General features: G+C 47.7%; 2 protein-coding genes and 1 long non-coding RNA gene across 6 annotated transcripts in view; 1 reads left to right on the top strand and 2 right to left on the bottom strand.

Moving 5' to 3' along the window:
• Positions 1–1,545, bottom strand: part of CBX5 (chromobox 5) — a 28,799-nt gene extending 27,254 nt beyond the window's left edge. Inside the window, exon 1 of one of the 2 annotated variants that reach the window (XM_032876586.1) lies at positions 1,382–1,545. The gene's annotated coding sequence lies outside the window, so the exon portion shown is untranslated. The remainder of the gene's footprint in view (positions 1–1,381) is intronic. The other variant, XM_032876583.1, reaches the window with a different exon arrangement.
• A 4,971-nt stretch (positions 1,546–6,516) lies between these two features.
• On the top strand, positions 6,517–8,563 carry LOC116878830. The gene is made up of 2 exons (XR_004384887.1): positions 6,517–8,197; positions 8,421–8,563. It is a non-coding gene; the product is annotated as an uncharacterized LOC116878830 (long non-coding RNA).
• A 2,181-nt stretch (positions 8,564–10,744) lies between these two features.
• NFE2 (nuclear factor, erythroid 2) lies at positions 10,745–17,812 on the bottom strand. 3 transcript variants are annotated; one of them, XM_032876580.1, is made up of 3 exons: positions 17,563–17,812; positions 13,228–13,396; positions 10,745–12,035 (listed from the first exon to the last, which is right to left on the bottom strand). In XM_032876580.1, the coding sequence occupies exons 2-3, from the start codon at positions 13,339–13,341 to the stop codon at positions 11,028–11,030; spliced, it is 1,122 nt and encodes a 373-aa protein (XP_032732471.1). In that variant the 5' UTR covers positions 13,342–13,396; positions 17,563–17,812; the 3' UTR covers positions 10,745–11,027. The 3 variants fall into 3 exon arrangements, with proteins under 3 accessions (XP_032732471.1, XP_032732472.1, XP_032732473.1); XM_032876581.1 differs by lacking the exon at positions 17,563–17,812 and adding an exon at positions 15,695–15,754; XM_032876582.1 differs by lacking the exon at positions 17,563–17,812 and adding an exon at positions 13,603–14,151.
• Positions 17,813–19,254: the final 1,442 nt, after the last annotated feature.

Below are 19,254 nucleotides of genomic sequence, written 5' to 3'. Positions count from 1 at the left end.
AGAAGAGACTAAGATAAAAGCATTGAGACACAGATATTGCTTATAAAGTCCTTAACACAATGTTTCCCTAGCAGGTACTAAATACACATAAAAAAATTATCTTTTTAAAATTTGTATTTTTATCCGGAGGGTCACCTTAGTTCTTAAGGAAAAACAGCACCTTCTCCAGGTGTAAGGATAAAACAGAATATGAGAAGCAGATGATTATGACTGTAAACACAAAAACTGACTTTTTCATTTTTAGTCACAAATTACAATCCCTGAAAGATTTAAACATTAGAGATCCAACCTGCCTAGATCTCAGTCTCTCCCTAAAGATAACACACTTTAGTGTGTAGACTTCCAAAACTTTTTCTATGGATTTACAAATATCCATTTGTCCGTAGAAACATGCATCATTATGTAGATTTTTCTTGGGCGCCTTTCCACGACACTAGAGATTTATCCTATTGGTTCTAACATTGCAAGTCAGTCGTCCTAAAGGAGTGAGTTCCCAAGACCTAACCTGCCCCTCTCAAAGCCAACAAACTGAGGGTTGCTGGGGGGAGGGAGGCGGAGATGGGGTGGCTGGGTGATGGACAATGGGGGAGTGTATGTGCTATGGCGAGTGCTGTGAATTGTTTAAGACTGATGAATCACACACCTGTACCCCTGAAACAAATACATTATATGTTAATTTAAAAAAAACTAAAAAGTGTGAAGTGGTGAGAAGTAACGATATGGGGGGGGGATGCCAAATTCGAAGCAACACAGGAGCAAACTTATAGTTTCCCTACCAGAAAGGTACGTGGGATGGAAGCCTGAAGACTTCGTTAGAGAAGTCATTGTGAATAAAATACGTGCCCGCCGCGCCATCACAGACATTGAACCCTCTTCACAACCCCAAATTTTAAGACCTTCCTCTTCTAGAACGCTGATTGGACGACCTGCGCGAGCGCTTTCTGTAGGGTATCCGCCTACTGGCTCCAAATTTGGTCCATCCATTTAGCCGCCCGACTCCTGCATTCCCCATTGGAGTCAACCCGCTGCCTCTTGGAGGAGCCCAACCTACCGCGCGCTCCGTGCTCATTGGCTTAGGGAGTCGCTGCTCAGGAGCGGAAAACCCGCCTCCCACATTCCGATGGCCCAAGGACCGATCAGTCGGCAGCTAAATGTAGAGCCAATTGGCCCATACAAAAGCCAGTCAAACTCTCCGACTGCAAAGCTCCACAGAACTTACAGGAATAAAACATCCCGCCCCTGTTCTTCCATTGGTTGGCCGAACCCACCGCTCCCCCTTCACTAGCCCCCACCCCGCGGTCCATTCATTTCACACAATAACGGGCCCAATTGGAGTCAGTTCAAGACCTAGTATGGGTAGGCAAGACTATCCGCCACTTACCCGAAATCAAGACCGATCACTCACGCTAATGTCTTTTCTGTTCCTCTGTGGTGAGGCCGGACCACTAAGACACCACGGCCGCCGCCTTCTGCGCAACGCCAACCGCCCGCCAAAACGGATCCTTCCTTGCGCCTGCGCGACCAATCCTGGGACTGGACCCTTTCTCCGCCCATTACGCCTGCGCAAAACGAGGCACAACTCCCGCCACTACGCAGGCGCTGTAGATTCGCCGCCGTCTCCCGCCCGCCATTTCACGTGCTCCAAGCGCCAAGCGGAACTTCTTAATGCGCCTGCGTAAACTCGCCATTTTACTACACATGCGCTCAGGAGGCGGTCGTTGCAAAAAAAAAAAAAAAAAAAGTCACCTGATAACGTCTTTCCTAATACATAGTATTAACTGTACTTTGTCAAGTGAGTTGAACGTAATTTCAGGCCTTGAAGGATTAAAAATTTATTTACTTTAGGTACATTCAAATATGAATGATTGGCTGGAGAGCCAATCACACTAGTTAAGGGTAATATTACTCGGGAACCAATGGCCTCTAAGGGGTGGAGACTACGTAGAACGCCTTAACGGATGACGTTATACAGCAATGCGGGACTACAGACCAATAGCAGGGGGAAGCCATTGCAAATATCCAATCAGAGATACTCATGGGCGGAGTCTACCAATGCCTAAAGCGAGGAGGCGGGATAAAAAAGCGAGGCCGAAGGTAGGCTGGCAGATACGTTCGTTAGATTACTCCTTTCTGCCCGTGGACGCCGCCGAGTAAGCATCGTTAAAGTCTCCCCTCCCACCGCCGTCATGTCTAAGTCAGAGGTGAGTAACACGCTGTCTCCAATCTCATTTTCTTCCTCGCTCCTTCCTGAGTTCGGTAGGATGCGGCCTCGTTGGGTTGCTTGCGCCAGCTCATTCGGCAGTTCTTCGGTTTCTGCCCGGGCCTACCCCTCCCAAAGTTCAGGTCGCCATTTTGTCCTCATCGTCGCCATGAGGCCGCCGTCCTGGAACACTTGGTTATCACGCCAGGCTTGCCCCTCCTGGCAAAACAGTTAGGCACATTCGATTGGTTTTGTTTTAGCTCGTCACAGGGGACGAGTTTTCTAAAGAACAGCTATAGTTCCTTCTGGTTATGTATTTTTCTAGCATAGTCCTTTTGTTGCGCGTGCGTCGGAGGGACAGTAGGGACGCATGCGCTCGTGGTTCCCAACCCCCAACATACGTCTCCCCTAATGGGGAGAAGCACGTGGCTTGCTGTAACCCGAAGGAACAATAAGGGCTACGTAACGTTGTTGCCTAGTTTTGCAGTTCCTAACTGAAAGGTGTCTGGCGTCATAGCCCACATGTAACGAGTTTTTTCCCTTCTGCTAGTCTCCTAAAGAGCCTGAACAGCTGCGGAAGCTCTTCATCGGAGGTCTGAGCTTTGAAACAACCGATGAGAGTCTGAGGAGCCATTTTGAGCAATGGGGAACACTTACGGACTGTGTGGTAAGACTTGGGAGAGACAAAAGACCAGTAGAACTAGTCCGTTTACTTGGATTATTTTGTTGTAATTACTGTGCTTATGAAGATTGTTAACAGGATTGTGGTTGAAAATAATTTGGCAAGGCAAGGTGTGGTTTTACCTAATTAGAAGGTACTAGTTAATTTAGATTAGATGGGTAGTGGGAAACTGGAGGACTTTGCATAAAGGGCTGAAAGAATTTATTACGTTACCCAGGGTAGAAGTGACCAGAGGTTCTGGGGTTTTACTGTGTATTAAGTGAGTTAACATTTCAGGTAATGAGAGACCCAAACACCAAGCGCTCCAGAGGCTTTGGGTTTGTCACATATGCCACTGTGGAGGAGGTGGATGCAGCCATGAATGCAAGGCCACACAAGGTGGATGGAAGAGTTGTGGAACCAAAGAGGGCTGTCTCAAGAGAAGTGAGTGATACTTTTTCCTGCCTCTGACGATTTAGAAGTGTGTCACTAAGTGGACTTCCCATTTGGGGTTCTTAACACACTTTAGTGATCTTTATTAAGGATACCTTTGCTGATACAAGAAGCTTAATTGGGCTTTTTCATATTAGGATTCTCAAAGACCTGGTGCCCACTTAACTGTGAAAAAGATTTTTGTTGGTGGCATTAAAGAAGACACTGAAGAACATCATCTAAGAGATTATTTCGAACAGTATGGGAAAATCGAAGTGATTGAGATCATGACTGACCGAGGCAGTGGCAAAAAGAGGGGTTTTGCTTTTGTAACATTTGATGACCATGATTCTGTAGACAAGATTGTCAGTAAGTATCAGGGGCATGCTCTTTGCTAGGGGTTCTGAAGTCCGTGTTCTGTTCTAAGCCCTGAGATCTTGTTTTTTTTTTTGGTAATTTTTTAGTTCAAAAATACCATACTGTGAATGGCCACAACTGTGAAGTAAGGAAAGCGCTCTCTAAGCAAGAGATGGCTAGTGCTTCATCCAGCCAAAGAGGTGGGTTTATTTGATAATTCTTACAGATAGCTAAGTAATTATAATCTGTAGGATTTAACTTTTTTTTACAACTTCTCTTTAAAGGTCGAAGTGGTTCTGGAAACTTTGGTGGTGGTCGTGGAGGTGGTTTTGGTGGGAATGACAACTTTGGTCGCGGAGGAAACTTCAGTGGTCGAGGTATGTGTGGTTATAGTTTACCACTAAGAATTAATAGTGAGCCTTGTGGTTCAGTTATCCCTAAAGTTAAATTTTATCTAAGTGTAGTTCTGGCTTCTCAGCTAACCAGAAGGTTAAATCTTGAGTATAAAATTCAGGGTATAAATTGTGTATAATTTATGTTTCAAAAAGTAGTTTAAAATTCTATTTTCTTCCAGGTGGCTTTGGTGGCAGTCGAGGTGGTGGTGGATATGGTGGCAGTGGGGATGGCTATAACGGATTTGGTAATGATGGTAAGTTTATTTTAAGGAGTGTATAGGTGAAGTTTCCTTTGGCAACCTTTAGACTAGGTTAGTAAACTAGTGCATGACAAGCTTAGCTCTGATAACAAATAGCATGCTGTGTGCAGGCTTTTAGGCATTACACTTGCACAGGTTTTGATTGTTGAATACTTTTGTCTTATTGAGAAGAATTGTATTCTTGTAGGTGGTTATGGAGGAGGCGGCCCTGGTTACTCTGGAGGAAGCAGAGGCTATGGAAGTGGTGGACAGGGTTATGGAAACCAGGGCAGTGGCTATGGCGGGAGTGGCAGCTATGACAGCTATAACAACGGAGGAGGCGGAGGCGGCTATGGCGGTGGTAGTGGTAGGTATCCAGTGATCCAAGTACTTGGTGCAACAGCTAGATTAGCCCTTTAGAGTTTACAAGGGGATTTGATGCTCTTAAAAAGCATTTTGTGGTACAGTGCATGGTATTCTTTTTTAATGGGCTTGCTAATGCTACCTCCTCCTAGCTTTAAGCTGGGGCCGCCTCACTCCCAAGATAGATAGATGGTTAAGTGGATAGCGGTGTCTTTAATCAGAATTAGATTAGCTTCTAGCAGGATTTAATATTTCAACTCCTTTGGGATCTTAGGCACTTAGTTGATATATCCAGCATGTGTTTGTAGTGCCCTCGATGGGTAGTAGCCTTCAAGGCTATAGACAATATGCTGTTAACCCCATGGTAAATTGGGTAAACCTTTTAAAGTGTAGTGGATTACTCAGCTGAGTGCCTTGCCCAGAAAAGGATGAAACCTATAATGAAATGTTGGAGTCCTCAGAGTTTGGGAGGAAGGCAAGCAGAACATGCAGGTTTTTTGGCTCTGAGGACTAAATAGCGTTCACAACTGCCATCTTCAAGTAGCAGATAAAGGCCCTCTTCTCATTCCTAGGAAGCAACTTTGGAGGTGGCGGAAGCTATAATGATTTTGGCAATTACAACAATCAATCCTCAAATTTTGGACCCATGAAAGGAGGCAATTTTGGAGGCAGAAGCTCTGGCCCTTATGGTGGTGGAGGCCAGTACTTCGCCAAACCACGAAACCAAGGTACTGTATATACGCAGTGTTGAAGTGCTAGCTATCTATAGCTAGTTCTAGTAAAAAAAATACTAACTTTTAGGTAATGTTTGTATAGTAGTGAAACGCTGACAGTTTAGAGCTTTTAGGAAATTTAAGTGATAGGTATGTGCAATCAAATTGGGAAAGTCAAGTGAGCTCAAACTCTGGAAAATCTGGACATCTCTTGCCCCCCATATAAAAAATCTTGTTGGCATTCCAAAGATTAACAGGGATATACTCTCTTCTTAGGTGGCTATGGTGGTTCCAGCAGCAGCAGCAGCTACGGCAGTGGCAGAAGGTTTTAATTACTGCCAGGTAAGTAAACACCTTTTTATCTTTCAAGTTAATTTTTATAAATGATAATGAACCCAGTAACCCTAATGTAGCTGAGCAGTGCAAAGTAGTTAACATTATAATTGCAGTAAAATTTTGGATATTAAGTTAATATTCAGATCAGCAAAATTTGTGGGAAACAAAACTTGCTATTGGATTGTAGCCTTGAGTCTTAATATGTTTAGATTAACAACTTTATTCCATATTGTTCAACAGGAAACAAAGCTTAGCAGGAGAGGAGAGCCAGAGAAGTGACAGGGAAGCTACAGGTTACAACAGATTTGTGAACTCAGCCAAGCACAGTGGTGGCAGGGCCTAGCTGCTACAAAGAAGACATGTTTTAGACAATACTCATGTGTATGGGCAAAAAAAACTCGAGGACTGTATTTGTGACTAATTGTATAACAGGTTATTTTAGTTTCTGTTCTGTGGAAAGTGTAAAGCATTCCAACAAAGGGTTTTAATGTAGATTTTTTTTTTGCACCCATGCTGTTGATTGCTAAATGTAATAGTCTGATCATGACGCTGAATAAATGTGTCTTTTTTTTAAATGTGCTGTGTAAAGTTAGTCTACTCTGAAGCCATCTTGGTATACTACCCCAACAGTGTGAAGTTAGAATTCCTTCAGGGTGATGCCAGGTTCCATTCGAAATTTATTTGCAACCTGCTTGGGCACAGAAGCCATTGTCTCCACAAACCTTGGTGTAGTTGAACTGATAGTTAATGTGTTGTGACCTGGAGTTCACCATTAAAAGGTCACCCAAGCAAAGTCTGGAGTTTATTTGGTTATTAATATGATTGTTGGCACATCCTTTGCAATATATCTAAATTGAATTATGGTATCAGATAAAATTATAGATGGGATTAAAGCTTGTGTATCATCCATTATCATGTGTAATCAATAAACGATTTAATATTCTCTTGAATGGAATGACAACTGTATGGATTTGGGACTGGCAGAGCTTTGGACTTCCCTACCCACTACCCCTCATAATGTTGAATGCTTCTATCACAACAAGTTCAAAACTCTGCCAGAGAATAGAAACCAGCTGCTGGCTAATGCCACCCCATAAGTCCACAGATTAGAAGTGTTTGGGAGACCTTTTTAAACTGACCAGCACCAGTAAGAATATCTTATTTTTAATACAAAAACAGGCTTACATTAAAGGAAAACAGCAGTTTTACTTGGTTCTGGTGGGTGGGTCCCTAATAGAGGTTTATAGGTTAACTATACTATTAAATCTGTTTGGACATTAAAATTATGGAGATGGTGAGGAACCTTATTATATTCATGTTAACTGCAGTTTTCCTTTAAATACGGTACATCACACAACCATCCTAAAATGTTAATTGTATAGAAAATGATTTTTATTTAAAGCCTTTTACAGTTACTTAATATCCAATCATTGTTATTTGTTACATAGGTTCTTTTGAGCCCTCCCTTGGTACCCTCAATTTCAGTGTCATTGTACCTGGTAGCATAGAGAATTGTTTATCACTAGGACTGTGTATTCCATCCCGTGGGTGTGTTACTTGGAAGTTTGGGGAGGAGGGTGGGTGGGGAGTGGGGGGGAGGTGGGTGGGAAAGCATGGTTGATAGTTCCATGAGTTTGATATTGGCTGAGTTTGCAATGGCAGGTGGAACCTTAACTATTGAGGGAGTTTGCAGATACCTCAGGATTCGTGACAATGCCTTGTAAAGATCCAGGAGAGATGTTCAGCTACTAGGAACTGCTAGCAAGTATAGCGCGAATGGCTCCGAGCTCAGACACTCTACAGCTGAGAGTAGACACTTGTGGTATGTGGAGTACAGATAAGCCAGGGGCAGGCCACGGCACGCTCCATGAAAGCTAGGAGGGAGTGAAGTTTCAGTGACCATCGCAAGAAAGGAGGCAGACAAGAGTAAGGCACACCTGACTCTTAGGACTAGCAGTCAGAACCAGGAGGAAAGGTTTTATTGCTATGCTGGTAGGTAAGAACAGATTTTACTTCCATCCATATAGTGTTACCTAAAATCCGGTTTTCTGTTACATTTTCCTTAATGTATTGAGCCAATACTAGTCCAGTTAAGCTGAACTTGGTTTTTCTGGAGATCAATTGCTTTAAATTGACACCCTAGACTTGGCTCCCAAATGAAGGAAGTAAACACTAATTCTACTATGACAATATATTCTTGCCCCTTAATTTCGATTTATTTCATGCCCTCCTTTAATACATTTCCTTAAAACAATGGCTCAAAGTAATGCATTAGAATCTTCCCCAAAACATGGTGGGAGGGAGGGTGGACCATTAATTCTGGCGGGTGGGGGGATTTACCCAGAGCTGGGACTTGGTCTCAGAAAAGCTAGTTCTAAAGATTGTTTACTTTTCTAGGGAGGAGTCTGCTACTCCAGGCTAATCAACTCTCTTTAAAAAACAAAACAAAAAAAAAATACAAAAAAATCAGAAACTCATCTGTCCAAATTTATGGCTAAAAGGTAAGCTTTTTATTTAATGATCAGCAAAAGTGCTTGGTATTACCAAAGTAGAGAATGACAAGCTGCCTAAGAACCAAAAAAAAAAAAAATGGGATCTCCTAGTCTACCATTTTGCCCACAAAATATCTAAAGCAGTTGGGTTCCCAGTAAACAAAATGAGTAATTGCAGAATCTTTCAAGTGCATATGTAAACACTTCATAACTTTTTTTTTCTTTCTTGCAGCAACATCTTTCCTTAAAGAGGACAACCTTTATCTGAGCCACTGCCCCTTATTTTCACTGCCATGGGGTTATTAGCTGCTGTGCAGCTTGAATTAATCATTCAGTTTTATGAATGGACTTTTTAATAAAATGCTTTTAACTTGGTTCTGTTTCATTTTTTTTTTTTTTCATGATAATGGTAAATCAGAATTTTTTAGCGGAGTTGGAAGTCCTTTCCCTTTCATTCCTTAACTTACGCTTCTTGGATCCTTCTAAATGAACAAATAAAATAGGTATGTTAAGAAAGGTGGGACAACATAAACATGTTAAAATTACAGGTTAAAATTGAGATGGGGGGAACAATTAGGTTGTTGGGAAAGGTGGGGTGGGGAGAAGCACTCCCAAACTAAAAAGTAAATGATAGCTTATTTGGCCTTTTGGAATGCAAGTGGTTCTACTAATGTATTAATACATAAAATTTATCACATCAGCAGCATGGTTTAGTGTAATGAAACTGGCTCTTGCTGGCCCACTTAGAAGTAAGCTGTTAACTTCCACAAGCCTTTATTGGCCAACTATCTCTGGCTTCCAAAAAATCTGGAACCAGGTAAAGCTGACTGGAGGGGAGGAACAGGTTTTTCAGAAGTAACCCCAAAATTTGGGAGCAGTAATTGAATCCCCCAGCAAATGCTTAAACTTTCCCATCTTCAAGAGAAGATCCAGCCTCAATTTTCAGCTAGTAGAAGGGGTAGGAAGGTGTAAATGTATATGCAGTCTCCACTGCTGTGATTTTTAAGAATCACATGTGGCGTGAAGTTCTGGAACAGGTTTCTCTCTCAGTCATGGTTTAGAAGGAAGGCAACTCAGGCCACCAGTGTGCAAAACATCGCTGTTGAAAAAAATGGGGTCCTGCATCTGTCATTCTGCATATTTCGCTACATGCTTTACAAATACAAAGTTGATGGTAAGTTCCATAACTTCAGATGATTACCTGTTGCAAGTTTTTGCAACCTCTTGAACAGAACCTAGGTCCATACTCCAAAGCTGTTCACCTTTTGCTTTAGTTAGATATTAAGTTCTGTTTGTATGGTCTTAACCTGCTGCAGTTTATCTGTGGGAGGGGGGCATTTCTCCCCATTATAAAATCCAGTGCCTAGAACTGTACTAGAACCTAGGTGCTCAGCGTTGGGTAAGGGTCAAAATTTGCCTCTGAATTACCACTTGGGAGCTTGCTTAGAAGTGAAATCTTCACTGTCTGATGTCCCTTAGGTGAACAAGTTTCCAAACGTAATCCCAGGCACTGCCCTTTACAACTTGATTCTGCATTTTCAATTTCTTGAGAACGTTGACAAGGCGTCTGAACTGTTTTCAGATCTATTAGGGATCAGAAGTTTTAAACTTCATTCCCTAACCCTGCTTTGAGACCACATTTCTGAGAATCTTGAAGCATAAAGACTCCATACCACTTTGATCCTCATCTGCTTTTCATAGCTCACAACTGAGCATCTATCAGAACTCGAAAGTAAGTTTTCATTGTTGGAGCTAGTAAAGTTGAGTAGAAGTGTAAATAGAAGTAAAATACCCCCAAAGAGGTAATTTGTGTTAATTCAGTGATTGGAAAGATCAGGAACCACCCAACTCCAGGGAGATGAAGGTGTAGTGTCTGAGAAGTTTGATGGGACTTCGAGGTGATAAAGGATTCTAGAACTTAATGCATTCTGCTTCAAGAAAGTAAGAGACCCTAGATCTTTGAGGATCTAGACAAGGGATGCCCTGAAACGGAGATTGGATAGTGTGTCTAATGTAACGAAGGAGAAGAGTTCACCAAAAGGCATAACCTACTCCACAGGAGAGCAGGTTTTGCCCAGACTTGGGTATGAAGTCCCTCAAAACTGATGTCCAGTCAAATTCTCTCCAATCAAGAGCATCTCTGTCTTCTGAGAGAGCTCTGGCACATCAGGATGAGGACGTCCTATAGTAGTAGCCAGGAGGGAGAGAACAGAAAAAAGGCCGGGGGGCATTCTAGACTTTTCTGTGTTCCAAAGACTGAGAAAGGAGAGGTCTAAACCTCAGGGACCTTGCACAGAGGGGTACCCACTGCTGGCAACAATCCCTGCTCTGTAAATAGTGGGCACCAGGGAGGGTGGGATTCCTCAGATCACCCATGCTCTCTGGCTCTGAAAAAGGAAATAAAGGTGGTAAATCACACTGCTCAAGCCCAAATTTCTTGTGTATCTTTCATACAAAGTTGTAGGGGAAAGAAATGAGCTTGGCAGGATTCTCTTCCCACCGCTAACAAGCACTAAACTCTGAGTACTGAGCTTCATCACCCTCTCTTAAGAAGGAAGACACAGTGGAAGGCTATTTGTGTAGAGCGCTTTATATACCAAAGCTCAAACAAGAGGTGGAGTTTGGAGACCTAGGAAGCTGAAACATGAAAAAGAGATTCCAACCTCCCCTCATACACTTGTCTCAAGGCAAGCCTTACTGAATACACCTTGGGTCCTCCAAATGCCAGGTTTCCCATTGTCCCCTTCTGGTCTAGAGAACCCAGCTTCTTCTGGGGAGTACGTTTATCAGAAGGGAATAAAGGAAATCTCCATCACCAGTCCCACCCCTCTGGGCCAGCTTAGTCTGTGGCCTCCATCTTGGTCCCCCGGGGCACCAGGAAGATGGCCCCATCAGCAGCCTGTTGGAGAGCATACTCTTCAGGGGAGTAGCTGTTGCCCGATTCATCCCGCAGGTGCTGGAAAATGTCACAGTACAGCTCCGTCAGCTGTTGGCGCATGACCTCCAGGGTCCTGTCAGCCTCCCCTCTGGCCCGGAGAAGCCGTTCCCGCTCACTACCCAGCCGCTCCAGTTCCCGCTCCAACTGCACAATGGTCTCCAACTTTCTCTTGCGACAGTTCTGGGCGGCCACCTTGTTTTTGCCCCGCCGTCGGATGTCCCGGACTAAGGCCAGCTGGCTCTCCGTCAGTGGGTACCGTGCCAACAGCTCGTTAAAGTCATCTACCGGCAAGTTGACAATCTTGTCCGTCGGGAAGGGAATCTTCATGGCCAGGGCCCGACGCTCATCCCGACTCCCCGCCTCCCCCCGTGCAGTGGACTTGGCCCGCACTGGGCCTGAAGAGGGTTCTAAGGCTAAGGGGTTCTCCGCAGGCGGCAAGGCATAGTTAGGGTGGGCCAAAGAGTTGGGCATAAGTGAATAGGGGTACTCCACTGGGTACATCTCTACATACTCGCTGCGCCGCCGACCAGCCTCTGTCCCCTCCAGCTCAAGAGATTCAGCGTCACTATAGTTGAGAGATAATCCTGAGTCGGATTCTGGGTCTTCTTGGGGCTTCGGGGGCCCCGCTGGCAGCCCAATGTCCAGGAGAGCCAAAGGGTCTGGGAGGGGCTCACTGAGCAGGCCCGAGAGGGTCAGTGGCTTGGAGACTGGGATGGCCATGTTGCCATAGGAGTATGAAGGCTCTGGGACCTGAGATGTGGGTGCTGGAAGCTCATAAGGTGGTGGAGGAAGGGCGAAGCCAGCATCAGGGTGAATTGAGCAGGGGCAGTAAGTTGGGGGTGGCGGGGGCCCAGGATATGGGGCTGGGGCTGGGGCCTCAAATGATGGCTCACTTGGAGCGTTTAGGCCCTGCAAGAAAAGACAAAGAGGTTTTGGAGACAGCCTGAGGGACAGAAACCAGCTCTTTCTCCGAACGAAGCTGGGTCCTTCTGAAAGACACAGTGAGAAAACATGGGAACAGAAAAGTGCTAAAATCATTCAAAGCTTCTTGTAAGGTTGTGGTGAAGCTATCTCAATCAGAAAGCAGCTTAAACAGGAATGGAAGTCACTGAGTTCAGACTTGGGAAAGGACTATCTAAGGCTGCAACAATATAGAATCTCCTCCTCCTGAGGAGAAGTTCTTATTGGGTTGAAATGGCACTTCTTCCTTTAGTTCCTTCAGGAAGACAAGAAGTTGTTATCTATGATGACCTCCCCCCCACCCACCAAACCCTTTCCTGCTGTGGTTATCTAGGGTCAAAGGGTCAAATTCAGACCCTGGCCATCCCCTGGGTTCCCAGCAGAGGGAGCTGCTGAGCAGGAGGCGGGCTCAGGGCAGATCCTGAGGACCCAGGCATTGTGACAGGGGAGAAAAGAGGGGTGGGGTCAGTGGGCAGAGCCAGGTCTGGGGGCTGAGGCACCTTGGGGAGCCAGCACAAGTTCTACCCTCTCCTCTTCGGTCCCTCTCTCCCTGCCCAGGTGCAGAGAGGAGGAGAGAACATGTTGGAAAACAGGGCCCCCAACCCACATGGAGGAGACACCATGCTCCAGCCCAGATGGGACAAAGGCATCATTGTTAGACCAACAGACACCCCTTTGTCCAACTAGCAGGAGGCGAGGACCCCGTCATAGTCTAACCCCCCCCCCTTCTCCAGGCCCCTGAATTACCGCTCTGCTACCTGAGGGAAAGGGGCCCAGCATCTGAAGACAGGGGGAGGAAATGAGGGAAGAAGATGGGCAGGATTGGAGGAGAGTTCAGAAGGGAAGAAGGTGAGAAAAGAAAGGCGGGGCAGAAGGTGGGATAGATGTGAGCAGTGTGGCCGCCCAGAGAGCTTATACTCCCAGTCAGATCCTTCCTTCCCCACCACTCCTTTCCCCTGCTCTTCCACACCCTTTTCCCCTTCATATTCTGGTCTTCCATCCAGATCTCCCTCCTACTCCAGGCCATCCTTTTCCAGTGCCTGGAACATTCCCTGCTTGCTCCAGCCCCCCGCCTCAGGTCCCAGCCAGGCTCCGTATTTTTCTGCTCTTCCTTCTCCCAGGTGCCCCCGACCCTGCTCACCTGCAGCTCAGTGATGGACATGATCTCTTGCCAAGTCAACTCCATCTCACCCAGCTCCAGAGCGGGTAACTGTGTCACCCTGTTCCTGCTCTGCTGGGGAGGACACGGGGGCATCCTACTGGGCCAGGGCCTGGTCCAGGGTCCCCAAAGCCCAAAAGGCCCCAGCAACCTGTGTCAAAGGAGAAACAGGTTTTAAAAAAGATCTAGGTTAAAGCATGTGCCGCTAGGGGCCAGCAACTTTGTCCTGCCTCCATGGAGATCTCCCAGCAGCCTCAGCTGAGAGAAGGAGAGGCTTCATGCCCCCAGCTCTGTTGTCCTCATCAACCAACTCCTTATGCTACAAAGGCTTTCCCTGCCATGTCATCTCCACCTCACCTGCTGTGGTTGTAGTCAGGTCCTTTGGGAGCACAGTAGGTCTTTACCTACTTATTCAGACAAGGTGCCTTCCCTTTCCCCTTCTTCTTGCTCCCCAAAACTGTATCAGCGGGCAGGGCAGAAGTCACATCTTCTGGGGTTGTTTTTCCCCCATTTTCTGGGGCAATTCCGGGGATCACTTCTGCTTTCCCCCTTGGTCCTCAGTTTTCCTCCTCTGTCTCATCCTCCAAGGTTGAGAGTGAGTACTTCGGGATCCCCAAGGAGCGTGTTGTGGGAAGAGCCAAGCAGACAGCCCCTCCCCTTCTCTGAGATACAGCCCAGGCCTGGTGGCTGATAGCAGTTCTGCCTTCTCCTCCTATCCTGACTCTGGGCTCCCCTGCTTGAGCCTGATAAGAGGTTTATCAGCTGGAGGCAGCAGAGGAGGAATGGTCTCTGGAGACACTGGACCTCTGTCCCATGGCCCTACAGGGTCATCCCAGCCATACCCCAACCCACAGCACCAGGCTTCCAAGGTTCCTAAGGGCATACAACAACCATAGCAAAGGCTTATTAAGCACTGTCAAGAACTATGTGATGTTTTACAAGAATTAGTTTGAGACGGATTTTCACAAAGATCCTATAGGGTCCATTCAGAAGTTGAGACTCAACCCGATGAAGAGCCAGCATAGCTCTGGAATGTCTACTAGCCGACTCTGCTAGCAGGCAGCAGCCTCTCAGACACCTTCCCATCCCACTCCTGAGTCTCCAGACTCCAGGCCTCTCCTGGCAGTTCACCTCAGTCAGTTCTTCCTGTGGCATCTCTTTTCTTCTGGGGGAGTATCTCTTTGGAGCCTTGAAAACACAGTCCCCTTCAGCACCCCCACCCATGTTTGATCTGGGCTCTAGCTGCCAGTCAGCCACAGAGCAGCCATGTGAGGCTGGGCAAAGCTGTCACACTGCTCTGAGCTTCTGTTTCCTCATTTATAAAACTAGGGAGTTGGAGAAGTCGAACTCAGAGGTCCCTTTCTGCTTGGGCAGCTTACAGTTCTCAGCAAACCCTCACCGCTGTCTTCATCTTCTCCCCTCTATTCGCCCCTCTCCTCATCCCACCTCCCTATTCCTTGACGCCCATCTCCCTGCACCTGCTCCCCCCAGCCTTCAACAAGAGATGACAATAGATTTCGCAGGGACCTCCCAATATCTTCTGGCCAGACACAGCACCCCACCCCTACCATATAAGTAAAGGCAGGCAGGCTGGGAGAGGGAGACACTTAGAAAAGGACAGAGGCTAGGACTGGATGACCTCAAATTGCATGACCTTAGATCACCACAAGGATGGCCTATCACAGCTATCCAATATGAAATTCACTCTTTGACTTAATCCAAAATTAGTAAGGACTGCAAATTATCTTTTGGAAGGAGGATCTCCCTAGCCCTTGCCCCCTGCCCCTTTGTTATACTGCCATCCCCAGAGCTGGGAGCTAGTGTAGGCCCAAGAGCTTGGCTCGTGGGCAAAGTGGGTGGGGTGTTTATGTCTGTCCAGAATGCCATTTCAACACCGGAACCCCACCCTCCCCCACCCAGGTTCTGGAGGAAATTGCCCAAAGGCAAAGTGAATGGAGAAGGGGGTTAGGGGGCAGGGACAATGACTCTTGCCTCATAGTCCTTCACACCGTACCCCCACCCCGCCCCAACTTTGTCCCTCCTTGTATCTTCCTGGATCTGACTCTTAGGTGCAGTGCAAAGATCCTGCCCTAGGAGGCAGGAGACCAGGTTCTCTGGCCTTCCAAAAGCATGACTTTGGTCAAATCACTTCCCCATTCAGTCTCTTCCATCAAATGGAGACAGGACCAGAGAAGCTCCATGCTGCGGAAGGCAGTACACGGCATCTAGCTCAGGGAGTCGCAAACCTGATTATGCACTGAACTCACCTGTTGTACTTCTAAAAACACAGGCTCCTGTGAGTACCCCCGCCCCTCCAAGGCCCACTGAATTGAATTCATAAGTGCAGGTACCCAGCAAGCAGCATTTTAACAAGTGCCCTAGTGTTTCTGACGCCAGAGGCCCATCCCACCTTGAAAAATGCTAAGCTAGTACAACCATATGTATTTACAGGAAAGAACACAAAGCCAGAAAAGAGCCTGGCAAATGGTCTCCAGATGCAGGCTTCAGACCCAGGTTTCAGACCCAGGCTAGGCTGGGTTCTAGGCTGTCCTGGTCTCTAAGACTAGAATATCAGCCCCTCCTCATGCACCTTTGGGACAGGGAAATGAGAATCCAGAAGGGTCCCTGTGGGAGGCAGGAGGTCGGAGAAGAGGGAATTGATGAGAATCTCTAGATCAGCTAGTTCCAACCACCTCTCTGGGGCAGTGGCAAGTTTGCACCGGGCCAAAAGGGAATAGTATGGTTTCCCCTAGATAGTCAGTGGTTGTTGGTGGTCTATGCACCAGGCATAGGCCCCTCTGGACCTTAGGAACCTACCTTTCTAAGGATGGGCCTGGGGGCCTGGGTGTCTTGGACTGGGAGCTAGTGGTATAGATCAGGGAGGACGGCGTAGTCAGAATTGACTCCAACAAAACGTCACAGAGGATGCAGAAACAACAGCTCTTGGGAGACTAGAGCAGGCCTCCCTGTGTCCCTTTTGCTTTACAATAAACAGTTCACACTTTCCAGTTTAACCTGCACTTTGAAGTCACACAGCCCTTTTCCTCCCTACCAACATGTACCAGGTAGGACCAGCGCCATCTCCAGGGGCTATAATCCATCCTCCTTACTCTGATCCTTACTCTGATGGTGCTCCCCAGAAAGCTCTTATCACAGTCTCTGAGTACTCACAGAATGACACAGAGCTTTATATTTAAGAATTCAAGATGAGGACCATTTGTGGGGGTGCCTTGATGGAGAGAACGAGAGAAGGTGCTTGCCTCTGGGATCCTGTTCTGAGGTTTATTAGGTCAACCCACCTCTCCCGGTGTCACCAGGAGCAGTGAAAAGATGGGGAGGGATCAGGGAAACCTGGGGTGTGGAGTGGCAGGTGAGCAAGCTATTTAGAAACATTAGGAACCATCCCCAAAGAGGGAGAGACACATAGAGGTGAAATAGAGAAACAGAACAGAGGAAACCGGAAGAGAGAGGGAGAGTTGATCAGAGTGAGATTTAGTTTCCTAAGGACATACACGACTCAAAGAGGTGGATGGGAACAAGGCAGAAAGGAACAAGTTTCTGTTATCCTCATTCGGTCCCTAGAAACCAAACGCCAGTCATTTGGGGGCCAATGACTAGAGACTCCCAGCCCCGGCAGATCTGTTACCTCCCCTCTTCTCTTCCACTGCTACCCAGCCTCCTACTTTCCCAGCTGCAAAGATTTCCAGTCTGAAGGAGCTGTAGCGGGGTAGGATGCCTTCTTTTCCCTGTCAGTTCTAGTGAGCTCAACTGCCTAGGCCCAGAAGGAGCAAAGGAGGCAAGACCTCAATAGCTCTGCGCCCACCATCCCATCCTTCTGCCGTGCTCCTCACCCATCCAGGCATCCAGGCATCCAGGGTCTCCAGTTCCTCACCTTCCCCCAAATCCTCCCAGCTGGCCAGTCAGGACAGCATGATGGAATTGAGTAAAGGAAAGGGGGGTACCATAGGCCTAAGATTTTGTCAGCTCCCCCCGCCCCCCCGGGGGGGCACCCTCCTGCTGAAGGGTTACTCAGGGTCACCCCTACCCCCTCAAAGGGGCCTCAGAGGATGACTGGTCTGGTCCCCACCTACAGCCTCTCACCCAAGAATCTCAAGAGTGCTCAATAAGCCATCTAGGTCCTCTCCCAGATGAATTCCCAAAGATGTCAAATTCCCAAGCCAGGGGCAGCCAGGGAAGGCCCGAGTTCTCCTGGGGGTGTGCAGAAAGTTGGTCATTTTCTCCCTCTGCCCCTTCCACCTCCCCAGCTCGCCCGTGGGATCCCACTGGAATCGACCTCCCACCCCGCCCCTCAGGCACCTGTGGCAGGGTCCGAGCTGGGCGAGGAGAGAGATGTGGCTCCCGTTGCTGTCTCTGGGGAGGCTGGGCCTGCGCTGACACCTCCCGGGTGAGGATCCCTGCTACCTCTGGAAACGGGGGAGGGCCGCGCTCCGCCCCCGGGCCATTTCTGAGCGCCAAGTGTGGAGGCTCGGCCTGAGCACGGGGAGCGCCGGGTGGCGCACCAGCCTCCTCTCTGAAGACCTCGGCCTGAGTTCTCCGTCTTTCCTCCAACCCTCCCCTCTCCCCGTGGCCCTCCTCTCCTCCTGCCCCTTCTGGCCAAGAGAGGAAACTTGAGCCCGGTGTGGTTTCTACCCACACCCCGCCCCCACCTTGCTCCCGGCCAGCGGGGGCACACATGGCTTCCAGCGCCTCTCAGCCCTCCTTCCGAGCCCAGGAGTCCGGCCAGGCCTGCGTTTCTCCCTTGCATAGGATGAAATCCAACCTGGTGGCCCACTCCAAGGTGACCTCTAAACTTCATACAAGTCTTACCTCCCTCCTTCTGCCCCCTTAACTCTCTTAGGGATAGGGAAACTGAGTCATAGCTGCTGAAGATAGGGACCCAATGTCTAGTGTCCCAGCTGTTAAGGCAAGTGGGCTTTTAGGGCATTGCTTTTATTTAAGGAAAGCCTCGGGTCTGGGAGAGAGGGAGGGGAGCTATTTTGGGGAGGAGGGGCAGTGGCTGCTTTGATGTGTCCTTTCACCTGTAGCCTTCTCCCCTCCCCCAGCAGCCTCAGATATCTTAGGACAAAGGCCTCTTTCTTGGCCAGGTTTGTTGTCAGTGTGTGAGGGGAGTTAGGTGTGCACAGGGCGCCCAGCAGGGACAGTATTCACCTCTCTTAAAGGGGGCCCTGGGAGCCCTTTGTCCCCCTTTCTTCCAGGCAGGGCACCCCAAACACAGGGCAGCCTCATCCTCTGGACAGGCCAGCACATGTCTTAGGATATCGGGTTCATCCCCCAGCACCCACAGCAGCTCTTTCTCAGGGCAGGAAGTACCCCCCAGAAGTTGCTCCATCATCCCTTGGTCTCCAATGCACAGTCCAAGACCCAGGCCAAACAGATCTCTCTCCAGAGACCACAGGAGTCTTGTTTCCTTCTAGTTTCCCATTAGTGGCTCTCCGCTGTAAGGAAAGTCCTTCCCATGCCTAGCTTCAGTCCTTACAGCTGCAGTTTAAAACTTTTTCTCTATTTTTTTCTTTGTATAATAGTTCAAGTTCTATTGGAAATAATTAAAGACAGGGAGGCAGATGGGTGTCACCCCAAGGCAGAGCTGGCACCCAACCAACATTCTCTGATAAGATCATGTTCACTGGGGGCGCCTGGGTGGCTCAGTGGGTTAAAGCCTCTGCCTTCAGCCCGGGTCATGGTCTCAGGGTCCTGGGATTGAGACCCAAATTGGGCTCTCTGCTCATCGGGGAACCTGCTTCCTCCTCTCTCTCTGCCTGACTACTTGTGATCTCTGTCTATCAAATAAATAAATAAAATCTAAAAAAAAAAAAAAAAAAAGGTCATGTTCACTGTTAAGATATTGAAAATATTCTGTCCCAGTTCATAAAGAATAGCTGCTGGGAGTCCTCCTCCAAGTGTTCCCCACCCTTACACCCCTACATCAGCACTACAGTTCTCCCTTGGGACCTTCCACAACCAGCAACACAACCAAGCAGCTCAAGAGGC

The sequence above is a fragment of the Lontra canadensis genome, unplaced genomic scaffold (assembly GCF_010015895.1).
Source record: "Lontra canadensis isolate GAN:19392208 unplaced genomic scaffold, GSC_riverotter_1.0 scaffold59, whole genome shotgun sequence".
NCBI lineage: Eukaryota > Metazoa > Chordata > Mammalia > Carnivora > Mustelidae > Lontra > Lontra canadensis.
This window is presented reverse-complemented; position numbering and strand designations above follow the sequence as displayed.

Coding starts and splice junctions, on each gene's coding strand:
- NFE2 (XM_032876580.1), bottom strand. CDS start 13,341: ATGCCCCCGTGTCCTCCCCAGCAGAGCAGGAACAGGGTGACACAGTTA. Junction 12,036..13,227: donor TGTCCATCACTGAGCTGCAG/GTGAGCAGGGTC, acceptor CTTTTCTTGCAG/GGCCTAAACGCTCCAAGTGA.